General features: G+C 44.1%; 1 protein-coding gene across 1 annotated transcript in view; it reads left to right on the forward strand.

The window, feature by feature from the left end:
• rac2 (Rac family small GTPase 2) overlaps positions 1–13,014 on the forward strand; it is a 35,379-nt gene extending 22,365 nt beyond the window's left edge. Inside the window, exons 5-7 of the mRNA XM_072692883.1 lie at positions 7,817–7,976; positions 10,547–10,686; positions 12,445–13,014. Of these exons, the coding sequence (XP_072548984.1) occupies positions 7,817–7,976; positions 10,547–10,677 (291 nt within the window). The 3' untranslated portion in view covers positions 10,678–10,686; positions 12,445–13,014. The remainder of the gene's footprint in view (positions 1–7,816; positions 7,977–10,546; positions 10,687–12,444) is intronic.
• The last annotated feature ends 2,105 nt before the right edge of the window (positions 13,015–15,119 follow it).

Below are 15,119 nucleotides of genomic sequence, written 5' to 3' on the forward strand. Positions count from 1 at the left end.
CCAAATGGAACAGCTTAGGAACAGCTACGTCGTTTCCCACGCATGAATATTCGTTTATAGGTCTATTGACCCAATAATGAAATACTATAGCAATGAACAGAGGCCATCTCTGCTGTGGCTCCATGTTAAACTGCACAGAAATACGCACTAGTCCAGAACACAGGACCTTCTTCTTCTGGATCTTCTTCTTGTCTTGATTTTCGTCCACCCGCCACCAACAGATCTGACCAATGAGCACAGAGAACGTTCTCACGTCATTTGTTGTGACACATTTTGGAGCACTTGGATTTTTCCAAATGGATAATGCTCCAAGTTAGTACCTGATTCGGACCATAGCAAACCACAGAACACCTATCTGTTTATAATAATATGTTTAATAATATATCTAGACTTTTGACCAGGTGAGTTCCATGCACCACTTTTTTCAGCAAACTGAAACTCGGAACTCTACCATGTAGCCGTCGGATTTCAAGCTCTGCTGTCCCACAGTGTGTAGAACTTTATAAAACTGAGGTTCAATCTAATGTCAGAGTCCCTTTTCTTATCTCTTTGCTTCCATAAAGCACGAGAATCAAATGGACACCCAGTTTGAGGTCATCTTTTCTCTGAGAACTGGACATGCCCTTGGGCTGTCTCAACACATGCTCTCTGGAATGAAGCTCAGTGGGGAAAAATGGGCGAATAAAAGATCATTGTTCTGACAAGCCCTTACATGGACATATCAAAATGTGCACTCTGTTCAGGGATATATTTCTGCTGCAATAATACATTTTGGAAGTCACTTCCAAGGTCCTTCGCGTCACAGCGGAGTAGACTAGACTCCTGTGAACCTTCGGTATACCGTTAAAAATTCACCCTACCTGCCACGTTTTTTAGGCCTCGTATTGACGTTATCACGAACAGCTCAAGCACTTAGCATTGTGTTGCTAGTGACAGTAGGCTAGCACACAGCACAGAGTGGGTATGACTGATGTGATAGTCTCCCTATTACAGGTCAGGGGAGTCCTGAGGGTTTGGAGGTGGGGCCTCCAATTGGGGCTTTGGGTGCTCATTATCCTGCTGCTGGTTCACTGGTTGTCCTTCCTTGCAGCACCTTTGGTATGTACTGAGCACTGCATACCAAGAACAACGTGGTCCTTGTCAAAGTGGCTCAGATTCGTATGCCTGCCCATTTCTCCTGCTTCATTGCCTTTAAAAACTGACAGTTAGCGATCCTGGCCGTGGTTCAGACAGTCTATGCTGTAACCAGCCAAGCTGAGAACAACTGATATTTGTCTTTGGAACCTAAAACCACCATGGGAGAGAAATCCAAAACAGCAGTAACCAACAAAACTTGTTATTTATGTTTCCCCACGTCTGAGCTGAGTCCGATGCCTCCAGTGGCCTTCAAAGCAGTCGTTCTCAGCTTGGCTGGTTACAGCATAGACTGTCTGAACCATGGCCAGGATCGCTAGTTACAATGGCATCTGTCAAGGGGTAGAATCTACATATTAGGCAGCGAATAAACAGTCTGTTCTTGAAGACGATGAAGCAGGAGAAATGGGCATGCATACAAATCTGAGACACTTTGACAAGGACCACATTGTGATATTGGCTAGACGACTGGAGGGTCAGAACATCTCCAAAACATCAGGCCAGGCTTGTGGGGTGTTCTTGGTATGCAGTGCTCAGTACATACAAAAAGTGCTACAAGGATGGACAACCAATGAACCAGCAGAAGGATAAAGACTTTGGAACGCTTTGGAACTAAAACCACCATGGGAGAGAAATCCAGCAGTACAGCAGTAACCAACAAAACAACTTGTTTCAAAACTTGTTATTTATGTTTCCCCACGTCTGAGCTGAGTCCGATGCCTCCAGTGGCCTTCAAAGCAGTTCGGAAGATCAGCACTGTCAAATTGTATTTGTATCTGCTTGTGAAGAGTTTGAAAGAGCTCTACAAACAGCCTTAAGAACTTGAAGCAGTGTCAGAGCTGGGGAGATGAACGGCAGCATGGTTTTAGCATTTGTAGACTCTTTATTTACCAGCTTTTGGCAAACTATCTGAGATGAACCAGTAAATATGTCTGCGTCCCTGCAAGTACGGGCAGTTTAGACTGTCCAAACATTTAGAAAAACTGTGAAAACGTCTTTACTAGGACGTGTTCTTCCAATACCAAATAGCATGGCAAATAGCATGGCTTGTAGCGTTAGCTTTATGGAAAATGAAATTCAACGTGGTATTAATTGCCATGCAACAAGCAAATTTGCATATTTTATCTCACAGCATTTAGATTTTAGTCTGTCTAACTGGAGACTCATTCGACTTCCCAGGATAAATCAGGATTCAGTCCAAATACTAGTCACATGAAGTGACCAGGTGTAAACGGGGTCTTAAATACAAGCAAATTCTGGATGGGACAATGATCACATGCCTCAAAATCCACAATGGACCACCTCTAGAGGCACAGGCTCAAGGTTTTGCTATGACCCTTACAGTCCCCAGACCTAAACATCATCTAAAATCTGTAGATAGACCTGCAGACCTCCAAGAATCTCACAGAAAAACTGAAACTATGCTGGAAATGTATTAGTTCATTGCATCCAACTGAAAATTCACTGTGTCCAGTGTGTGATCGTTTCTGGTAGACATTCTGATAGACATTCCGTCACCATATGAAGATGTTTCCACAGCTTACTGGCAAAAAAAAAAGGTCAGTGGGTGGGAGGGTCATAGGAGTGGTCATCTGTTTATGGAGGTCATAAAGATTGACCATCTGTTTAAAGAACACACACCTTATAACCCTCCTTGCCTCAGGGTGCAAACCAGCTATAAAGCCATGTACTGAAACACAATGCTTGGAACTTGGGGGACTTAGGGGTTTGAGAGCTGGCCATGCAGGAGGCCCTTAGGAGCTTAGCACTGCATGAGGATGATTTGGGAGATGGTGAGGGTGGGAACCCCGCTGTAGCTGCGGAAATGACATCATGATCTCTGTCATCAGCTGAAGGCTTAAAGCTGAAGGGTCTCCCAGGTCCCCAGGAAAGTTTAGTTGGCAGGCCACAAACAGCCTGGATGTATGATTTTAGTCTGACGTAAAACCTGGACCCTACCGAAGTTTAGCTGACATCTGACTCTTGTACTTTTGTACTTTTTGTACTTTTTTTTTTGTAACTTTTGTATGACCTTTGCCATAAGCATATGCAGACATTTAAAGGCGTATCCCAGCAAATCCCAGTCAGTTATCATTACACCTGCTGATGTAAAATTACATGAAAACTGATAAATGGTGCCTATATAACAATACAGCAAGATGCCTTTGTAAATGTATGGCTTCTGTAGGTGTCCTGCAGCTTTCTGACAGCTGCTCTTTAGCAAAGCGGTGCCATTTTCTGTGAGCGTACCTCCAAAAGTCCCCAGTCAGGACATAAAAGTGTCCACTGTTGCAGAAACTTATCAGAAAATGATCCCCTGGAAAAAAAAGGAAAGAAAAGAAAGGATCTCGGATCAACTGCGTCATCATTATTATGCCAGACCTTATCAAGGCCACACGCGTTTCAGAAAGACACACAGAGAAGCAAATTGTTGTTGATATCAGCAATAGTGAGAGACACTTGAGACTAAATCCTTTCCAATTTGCCTAGTTTAAAATCTCAGCGCTCGGATAAACAAGTCCACAAACAAGCCCTTTGATTCCTTATTAAGTTCCAAATGCAATCTCGTCTCGGGCTCCTACTGGATGCTCGCCTGCCTTACGCAGCAAGTGTCAATTCTTCACTAATGTTTTCCATTCTTTTCTTTCATTCCCTCTCGCTCTGTTTTTTCTTTTTTTTTTTTTTTTTTGTTATCTACGTTATATTCCAGAGTGGTCGCCATGGTAACGCTGGCCATATGCTAATGTAGGCATGATAGATTGCACTAGGTTGAGGAGACAAATTAAAATCTATTCGAAGCACTAAAGAAAGCTCGGGGAGGGCGGAGGGGACCGCGAGGGCACGCGTGGGAAGTCACATGCTAAACGGAGGTAATCTAAAACCACAGTCAGACGAGGGCGGTGTGGTTTACGTGCCGCGAGATCTCAAGTAGAAGTAAAAGTAACCCATGGTAAATCCCAAGTCCAGAAACCCCAGCAGACCTAGGTAACATGCGCATGTGGGCCCTGTATGCCCAGAACCTTTTGTCCTCGGGTTTCACATTGGACCCATATATGGATCCCAACCAGGGTCAGCGATGGGGCGGGTGGGGGTTGAACATGGGCCTCACCTGGGTTGTATACACTGCATACGGTGTCTAGATGGGACCCATGTGAGATTAGGCAGGATTTGGGAAGCCCAACTGGGTCCCAGTAAAACATTAAACCAGGCGTGGGCTAAAGGGGTATAAAGCCCCCCAGCATTGAGCTGTGGATCAGTGGAAGAACTGTGTTCTCTGGGATAAAGGATGCTGCTCCATTCAGTACAGTGGGGCAGTGGTGGTTTAGCGGTTAGAGAGCCAGGCTATTGATAACAGGGTTGTGGGTTCGATTTCCGGGCTTGGCAAGCTGCCACTGTTGGGCCCTTGAGCAAGGCCCTTTACCCTCTGCTCCCCAGGCGCTGGAGTTGGCTGCCCACCGCTGTGCGTGTGTGTGTGCGTGTGTGTGTGTGTGTGTGTGTGTGTGTGTGTGTTCACTACCACAGATGGGTTAAAAGCAGAGGACACATCTTGCTGTACAGTGACAAATACGTGCACCTTTACCTTTGAGCTGAGTTGGGGGTGAGGTGGTGATCGATCATCCAACATCCTGACCTCACTAAGGCTCTTGTTACTGAATGCAATCAAATCCTCACAGCAGTGCTCCTCCAACATCTCACAGAATTCATTCTTTCCTAGATAGTAGAGACAGCAACACCTGAAAAGCAGAACAAACTCTTTTTAATGCCCTTCATGTTGGAAGAAACAATTGATGAGCAGGTGTCCCAATACTTTTTAAATGTCCATATAGTGTACAGTGTACAAAAAGTCAAAAAGCCGGTCGTATGTTACAGTAGCTTGAATGTTGACTCCTTCAGTAAACTCTACAGAACCACTAAAGAAAACCCGAACCACAGGGGAGTAAACACCAGCTTGCTGTGTCTTCCACAACAGTGTCTTTGTATTAGCTCAGAAAAATAATGCTAATGCTAATAGTCTGTTATATACTGCCATTTCCTAAATACATCCATTAAGCCCAATGACCATAAAGGTGTCATTTTTAACAAGGCAACCAATAAGACGTCATGACGTCTTGAACTTCAGTGTAGCACCACCTGCTGTCCAGGAGAGGTTCAACAGGGGTGCCGCACCAGTACCGGATTCCCATTACTTTAATTAAAATCGCAGAGACTTTACCTGTCGTGTACTATCAAGGAAAACCTTGATCTAAAGCGTAACATAATACGAGTAGATTTCCTCACAAATATGCTTCACTGAAAGAAACATATTCTGATCATTTATTTATTACAGTGACTGGAAGTCAGACAAGTACCTCAGGAATTCCTCATGTCTAGCCGCTAGCTTTTTGCTTAGCGTAGGGGTGTCGAGTTTAGTTCCTTAACTAAATAAATAAATAATCATGTCACATTAGCACTGTAAATAGCCCACAATGGTGCAGAAGCGAATGCAGAAACACTGCGAGCTCTGATGTGTCCAATCAGGCCCTAATGAAGGCCGACATTTTGCGTTTTTCTGAATTCCTTTGAAGTCTCTTGTTAATGGCTTTAAAAGGAGGATGCCTTCAACAAAAGTGCCTTTATGACCAAGATAGTCGGCTGCCTTAGCCCACACACCCGACATCCACATCAGATCTGCGGTGCTTTAGGAACTGATGACTAACAGGTGCCCGTTTTAGAAACTCTGACTGTAGTGTCTGCAGCCAGCTGAGGAGAGGTGCAGCGGGTCCTGGGTTTAAGCTCCACTGAGTTTTGGTGGAACTGTTTTCTTCCTCGGCCCATTTTGTTTATGGCTTCAGGTGAAGACGAACTAACCTCAACGTACAAACCTTAGCAGCAATCTTTCAGAATAAATGGGTTATTATGGAGCATTTGAGCAAATTCAGTGATGGGCAGTGGTGGCTCAGCGGTTAGAGTGTCGGGATATTGATAACAGGGTTGTGGGTTCGATTCCCAGGCTCGGCAAGCTGCCACTGTTGGGCCCTTTACCCTCTCTGCTCCGCTGGAGTTGGCTGCCCACCGTTCTGGGTGTGTGTACTCACTGCCCCTAACACGTGTGTGTGTGTGTGTGTGTGTTCACTACCAGATGGGTTAAATGCGGAGGACACATTTCGCTGTACAGTGTACAAGAGCTTAGACCCTATTTTAGCTTCATTCACCTGCATTCATTGAGGACACACTTGCAGTTTTGCAGTCCGTTTTTGATTCAATTGGGGGAATTAGGAAGTGGCCAAGCTCCCCATTAATCAGCTCTGCTTTTCTGCTTAGCTATTAGCATTAGTTAGTGCTAAATGTCCAAAGTAACACGCATATAGTGTAATTATTTTTTAAATGCTGACGTTTCCCTCAGATCTTTCAACAAATTTTGAGTTAGCTAGTGCTAAAGGTCACAAAAATACTTCCATTCAGTTTGAACACCCGGCTTTTGTTGGAGTAATTGTCTTTACTGTCCAAGGAAGGCTTTCTACTAGACTTTGGAGGAGCACTGCTGTGAGGATTTGATTGCATTCAGCGACAAGAGCCTTCAGGATGTTGGATGATTACCACACCACCTCATCACCAACTCCCAGACTAAATGGGTGCATCCTAAAGTTGTTGAACGTGTTCATTAGAAGGGGTGTCCACAAACATTTGGACATATGATGTAGTGTAGTTACAACCCGCCTGATACAAATAATGCTGGTCTTTGCACCACTAGAGGGCCTATGTAGCCAGGCTGTAGAGATTTCTTCACTTCAAGATCTGCAGTTATTGATTCTTACCAAAGCAGCGCAAGGTGAAGCCGTCCATATTGGCTTTAGTGGTAAGCTGAAGGCCAGGCTCTTTTTACCACTTATTTCTTGCCTTTTGTGATTTAACAGGAGCTGTCAAATCACAAAATACAACAGCATTTCAGAAGGACAAGAACAAGAACGCGTTCCAGTAAAGGCCTTGAGAAGTTCAGCAGTCCATATACAGCAAAAAACACCTCTTTCTCCATTAAATGCAATTTGAAGAATCGTAGATGGTTCTTTGAGTCTGAGTTCAGGGCTTTTTTGCTCCTGCGAAGAAAGAGCACCATTGGAAAGCTGCCGATGAATAGTGATCCCAAAGCGTAGGCCTGAACATTTGATCTCCACTGACTTATTAAGTGGACTGGATGGAGTTGAGCTTTTCACCCCATACTTTACCTCACATTAGTTTGTGGTAGGATTCTGGCTGTTGGAATCCATGTACAAAAACTGACCACTGATTACCGAAAATGCTGAGGAGTGGAAGGAACTGGAGACTGGAGCAATTAACAGATGCTTGTTTTAGGCTTTTTTATTTGAGCCAACAGAGGGCGCACTACTGAAGCCCTGAAGCGTTTCCATAGACCTGCATTGATTTAAGCCCATTTTCAATGGTCTTCTCTTTAGGTTAGGTGGCCGAGTTCTGGTACGGTAAAGAGCCCAAAGATTCTTATTAGTCCAAGGATTCTTGGACTGGAACCCCAGTCTCCATACACCAGGGTTGGGCAACAGAAGCAAGAGCAAGGGAATTCCGACTAATATTCCAAATAGTTCTTCATGTTGGTATAAAAATGGTGGTAGGTGGACCTAATAAACGGAAAAGTTCAGTGTTTCTCCTTGTTTTAATCCACCTTTTCCTGCTCTTTTGTGCCCCCCAGTGGTACCCAGAGGTCAGGCACCATTGCCCCTCCACACCCATCATCTTGGTTGGCACGAAGCTTGATCTGAGGGACGAGAAGGAGACCATTGAGAAGCTGAAAGAGAAGAAACTGGCTCCAATCACCTACCCACAGGGTCTGGCACTGGCCAAAGAGATAGGTGAGATATGTGAAATAATTAACAGTGAGACCAGAGATGAATGGTCTTGGGCCCGTCCTGGTCTCGGGGTAACAGGAGACAAACAGACCGCTATTCCCAACATCATAGCAACCACCTAGGATACCTTAGCAACAACTTAGCAACCCAAAAGCAACCACCTGCGATACCATAACAACTGCACAGTAACCTATTAGAAACACCCTATAAGCAACTAGGCAACTAAATAGCAAAAACAATTCACTCTAGGAACCACATAGCCTTGCAACCCTATAGCAACCACCAAGTGACCACTTAGCAATCCTATAGCAACCACCTGGGATACCATATCAACTGCACAGTAACCTATTAGAAACACACCTATAAACCACTAGGCAACTATATAGCAAAACCAATTCACCATAGGGACCACATAGCCTTGCAACCCTATAGCAACCACCTAGTGACCACTTAGCAACCACCTAAGATACCTTAGCAACAACTTAGCAACCTGAAAGCAACCACCTGCAATACCATAACAGCTGCACAGTAACCTATTAGAAACACCCTACAAACATCTAGGCAACTCCATAGCAAAAACAATTCACCCTAGGGACCACATAGCAACAGCCTTGCAACCCTATAGCAACCACCTAGTGACCACTTAGCAACATCATAGCAACCACCTAGGATACCTTAGCAACAACTTATCAACGCTATAGCAATCACCTAGGATATCATAACAACTGCATAGTAACCTATTAGAAGCACCCTATAAACCACTAGGCAACTCCATAGCAAAAACAATTCACTCTAGGGACCACATAGCCTTGCAACCCTATAGCAACCACCTAGTGATCACTTAGCAACATCATAGCAACCACCTAGGATACCTCAGCTACATCATAGCAACCACCTAGGATACCTTAGCAACAACTATAGCAAGCCTGAAGCAACCACCTGGGATACCATAAAAACTATAAACCACTAGGCAACTCCATAGCAAAACAATTCACCCTAGGAACCACATAGCAACAGCCTTAGCAAACAGTCTTGCATAATCCTTTCCCCGGCCTTGACTCAGACTTGATGTCTCCGGGTCTTGGCACTGACTCAGCCTCGCCTTTAATAGCCTTTAACTACAAACTACACAAATAAACAGTAAATGAAGTAATGAATTAAACTGGACTTGACTCAAGGATGTAAATCATTTCCACGTGAACGAGATTCATTAAAACATCAACCCATCCCTCCCTTCGTCGTGTGTTTCCAGCAGTTCACCATTAGCACCTTTCCTGCTCCAACTCTGCAGCATCTCCGATACATTGATGCAGCATGTATTCAGTAAACCGAGTTAAGTGTATTGTTGGAATCCACGCGTTGTCGGTGTTATTATTGCTGTGAAAAATGGGGATCATTTGTAAAAATATCCCCTCTGTGTCAAACGTATAAAAGACATTAAGTATTACATTACTGTCTTCAGCCTCAGATGCTGCCTGTTAGCTGCTGTCAGGGTGATTTATACTGCGCTGATTATGCGAACACATGGCCTGGCCGCCCACACAGCCAGATATCATCGATTCCCCCTCACTCTGCTCACACACGCTTATCTGACACCACCATCCTGTCACTGCTCCACACAGCAGAGCCAGGACAGGGCATACTCACTCTGCGACCTGAGAGAATGAGCTTCATTAATGTTCATAGTGTTTTAATGCACATTCACACCCAGTCAGCCACTGGGCAACACCCTGGGATGTTATAGCAACTGCGTAGCAACACTATAGCAATTACCTAGCGACACTATAACAACCACCTAGGAACTATTTAGCAGAATCATCCTTGGCATACCAAAGCAACTGCCTTGCAACACCTCAGCAACCCCTTAAAACCCCTTAGGCCACCAACCACTTAGAAACAACATTACAACTACCTTGCAAGACTATAGCAATCCCTTAGCAACACCAAATCAACCACCTCACAATTACTCCTCAACCACTTAGGAACCACCTTGGCATACCAGAGCAACCCTTTAGGTCACTAACAACTTAGATACTCCATAGTGCCTACCTGCCAACACTATAGCAATCACTTAGCAACATCATAGCAACCACCTCACAGCTACCCATCAATCACCTAGCAAAACCATAGTAACCACATGGGATACCAGAGCAACTGCCTAGCAACACCACAGCAACCCTTTAGGCCACCAACCACTTAGATACACCATAGCGGATACCTAGCAACACTATAGCAATTACTTAGCAACACCATAGCAACCACCTGGGATACCCTAGAAACTGCATTGCAACCACCACAGCGACATCTTAGCAACCACCTAGCAACACCATAGCAACCACCTGGGATACCAAAGCAATTGCATAGCAACACTATGACAAGCATAGTGACAACCAAGCCAAAACAGCTTCACCCTAGTGACCACATCATAACAGCCTAGCATCTGCTTGAAACACGTCTTCCTGAAGGAGAGCTTTGGGAATGGATAAGCAAACACACTCAGCCATACAATCATATACACTTTAACCACAGTACTAAACATGTGTGTGTGTGTGTGTGTGTGTGTGTGTGAGCAGATTCTGTCAAGTACCTAGAGTGTTCGGCCCTCACTCAGCGGGGTCTGAAGACGGTGTTTGACGAGGCCATCCGTGCCGTGCTCTGCCCACAGCCCACCAAAGTCAAAAAGAAGGGCTGCATTCTGCTGTGAAGTGAAACGGTGAGAGAACAGAGACACTAGTGGTAAAGTCAAAGCCTTCAATGTCAAAAGCCGGCTGCTGTGTGGGGTTGTTGACGTTGCCATGGCTACATCACTGTTTGGGCTATGTGACAATGTGACGATTAGAGGTGGGGAAACCCCTGCGGTTTCTGTGTAGTTTTGTACCAATTTCCTTCCCATAGGAATGAACGATGATACAAGTACACTAGTAACACCAACAGCTACCACTTGACAACTCAAACTGCTCACAAACTACCTAGCAACCACCAATAATCCATCTGAAATACCACAGCAACTGACTAGCATCATATTAGCAACAGCAAAGTAATTACTTAGCAGACACCTCACAGCTAACTGATAACCACCTAGAAACCACTTAATCATAGCAACTCTATAGCAACCACTGGGATACCATAGCACACCAGCCTAGCAATACTACAGCAACCACCTACAACAGCATAGCAACTACCTATCAATCACTTGGGATATCATAGCAACGACTTAGAAATTCCATTGCAGCCATTTAGCAACCACCTGGGATACCATAGCACAACAGCCTAGCAATACTACAGCAATCACCTACAACAACATAGCAATTACTCAGCTACCTGATAACCAACAGGGAACCACTTGACCATAGTAACTCCACAGCAACCACCAATGAACAATCTGAAATACACACAGCAACTGACTGGCATCATCTTAGCAACAGCATAGTGACTACTTAGCAGCCACCTCACAGATACCTGATAACCACCCAAGAACCACTTGACCATAGCAACTCCATAGCAATGACCTAACAAGACATGGCAAACACTTCACAACACTATAGCAATCATTTAGCAACATCATAGCAACCAACTACGACTACGTAGCAACCACTTGGGAGACTCCATGATAAATAATAACAGTACCAGAACACATTTGCGTACCTTTATATATACATATAAAGGCCAAATCCTGCTTGTAAGGCACTGTAGACTGTGCAGCACCCCAGCACTAAAGCTGCAAGAACAAGCAACTACCTAGCAACCAATTAACAACCACCTAGCAACACCATAGAAACCACACCTAGCAACCACTTGGAAAACTCCATAGCACCAATTTAGAGACTATTGCAACCACCTGGGATACCATTGCACAATGGCCAAGCAATACGACAGCAATCATCAATCAACACAATAGCAACCACCTACAACAGCATAGCAACTACCTATCAACCACTTGGGATACCATAGCAACCACTCAGAAACTTTATAGCAGCCATTTAAACCACTTGAGACACTACAGCAACCATCTGGAATACTATAGCACAGCCTAGCAATACTACAGCAATCACCTACAGCAACTACCTATAAATCACTTGGGATACCATAGCTACCACTTAGCAACACCATAGCAACCATTTAATTTTTTTCTGTGGATATCGTCAGCACATCAATCCAGCCCTGATCAGGATGAACTGGGATTTGCAAGCCACAAAATTCCGAAGCACCGCTGAGATCATCAAAAGGGTCCTTTAAGGTGGAATTGTAAAGCTGTTATTCCTGGAGCCGCACCTCTGTAACCGTAGCGACTGACCAATCAATCCATTTCTTTGGATGGAGTAAAAGCATAACCATTATGGCTCAATGGTCATTTTTCTTTTCCCTGGTGAAAAGTGCGTATTAGTAGACGTAACACATTAAATAACGTCTGCTCTCTCTCTCTCTCCCACTCTGTCTCTGTCTCTCTCTCTCTCTCTCTGGTTTCTCTTAGGTTTCCAGTGATGGACAAGATGCCTCTAAAGCCAATGGAATTTCTCCTACGATTCTAAAGATGCTAAATGAAAACTATTTAGAGCTTTTTCTCACATGACTGATGCATTTGTTTACTTTTTGACCTACTATGAGTCCCCCTCCCCCCTTTTTATTTCTGATGAAGAGACAGCAACAGTAGCGACACGGAAACATAACCCAAACAGTACATATGTTATATAAGTATAAAACAGATGTATTTAAAACGTAGGATTGTTTAGCGAGCGACGTAGTTGAGTTGGGGTGCGAAGCTGAATGTGACCCGGTAGTGTGGTGTTGGTGTAGATGCCGAATAAATGTAGAATTGTTGTTGTTGTTTTTTTTCCCCCTGTCGGTACAGAATGCGTGGGTGGAGTTCAAACAAGCCCGTTCCGACATGATGCCCAGGATAAGGCTGTTTTCTGTTTATAGATTTCTGCAGCATTTTTGATAATAGAAGCCACCTGATGCGCAATAGCCTGGGATGGGTTGAGCACATATGTTAATGTAACTCAGGCTCTCTGGTGGGACAATAAACATCTTTTCAAACCAGTGCCTTCGTTAGTTTACTGCTTATTGTTGACGTTTGCACTGGCCTGTCTTTATAACATATGAAGGCCAAAACCTGCATGTAAGGTACTGTAGACTGCACAGCACACCAGCACTGAACCTGAAAGACCAAGCAACATCCTAGCAACCACTTAGCAACACCATAGCAACCACCTACAACTACCAGCACCATCAACCACTTTGGAAACCATAGCAAATGCCTAGCAACTACATAGCAACATCCTAGCAATCACTTAACAACACCATAGCATCCATTTAGCAACACCACAGCAACCACCTACAATTACCAGCAACATCAAACACTTTGGAAACCATAGCAAATGCCTAGCACCCACATAGCAACATCCTAGCAACCATTTAGAAACTCCATAGCAACCATTTAGCAACCACCTGGGACACTATAACACACATGCACAACAGCCTGGAAACACATCTAGCTTGTACTTAGGTTCAAAGGCCATTTTATCAGAAACGCCTACCACATACAGTGCTTGCATGTTGGTCTGCTTTAGTAGAACACAGTCTCCGGTTCCTGCCTCCTCTGTGAACTCTGTAAGGCGCTTACAACTGTCCTTTAATGAAGAAAAGATTTGATAAACTGGGAATTGGATGGGAACTAGGGACGACGGGAATGCTGGCCTTCCCCACAGAGAGCTTGGATGAGGATGGTGAAATGAGATGGAAGGCGCCTTCAGATTTTAGCCATGTAGCGCCAGCACGTCTCCGGGCGGGTGTTATATGAGCGAGAAAGTAAGGGTGACTGAGAGAGTGAGAGAGGAAGACGTAACATTCGTCCAAGGTTTGGGGCATACAGAGCCATGCAAAAGTTTGGGCACCTCTGGTCAAAATCTCTGTTACTGTTTGGGACGTTCCAATCTGATCCAGTGACTTGGGATCAGGGGTCGTTCTGAGCGTTATTAATGGATCGGGTATCGGCTTATAAGGTTCTGATCCACTTCCAGTCCTTAGGTTTGGTGTAGCAGGGTCCCATCCAGTCGCCATTAACCCCTTGAACCCCAGATTCCCTATTACACTGTATTGCACAATATCTCTCTCTTGGCAAATATCTCCACTTTTTTGTTTTCTTTTTTCTGCCGCAGGGAGAAAGGAAATTGTGCGATATGCAGATGTGGTGGGAGTTAGGGGACCTGTCGATAACAGGTGCCTTCCTCACACTTTAGCACTGTGTGTAGCAAATTGAATTACATGGGTTAACTCGTTTACTGTAGTAAGATAAGATAATCCTTTATTAGTCCTACAGTGGGGAAAGCAGTGATGTGTAAAGTGTCTTGTCTGCTGATGTTACCGAACACTTCACACCACTCTGTATTTAAAAGTGAAACTTAATTAGAACATTTTTGTGAGTTTGCTACCCCTGTAAGTTTAAAAACAATAGCCAGATTGACTGCAGTCTGATGTAAGCTAATTACAAATAATGCTAATGTCATGCAGCTTGCTGAGGCAGGAGGCAGAAGCGGACATACTTGCAGGGTACTTTATTGAGAGATATGTGAAACTAAGGCAAGACAGAATACAACGAAACAAGAATGAGGGGATCTCTAAACATCACCAGACAAACCCAAGAACCTAACGAGGTGATGACCAGACTCAAACAGGACATAAACAAACAAAGTGATAACTAGAAAAACACAAAGACATAAACAAGTGAGGTAACAATGAGACACTGACCAGATAAACAAAAGATACAAACAAAGCGATGTAACAATGAGACACTGACCAGATAAACAAAAGACATAAACAATGCGATGTAACAATGAGACACTGACAAGATAAACAAAAGACATAAACAGAGTGAGGTAACAATGAGACACTGACCAGATAAACAAAAGACATAAACAGAGTGATGTAACAATGAGACACTGACCAGATAAACACAAAGACATAAACAGTGTGAGGTAACAATGAGACACTGACCAGATAAACAAAAGACATAAACAGAGTGAGGTAACAATGAGACACTGACCAGATAAACAAAAGACATAAACAGAGTGAGGTAACAATGAGACACTGACCAGATAAACAAAAGATATAAACAGAGCGATGTAACAATAAGACACTGACCAGATA

Source organism: Salminus brasiliensis, chromosome 12 (assembly GCF_030463535.1).
Source record: "Salminus brasiliensis chromosome 12, fSalBra1.hap2, whole genome shotgun sequence".
Classification (NCBI taxonomy): domain Eukaryota; kingdom Metazoa; phylum Chordata; class Actinopteri; order Characiformes; family Bryconidae; genus Salminus; species Salminus brasiliensis.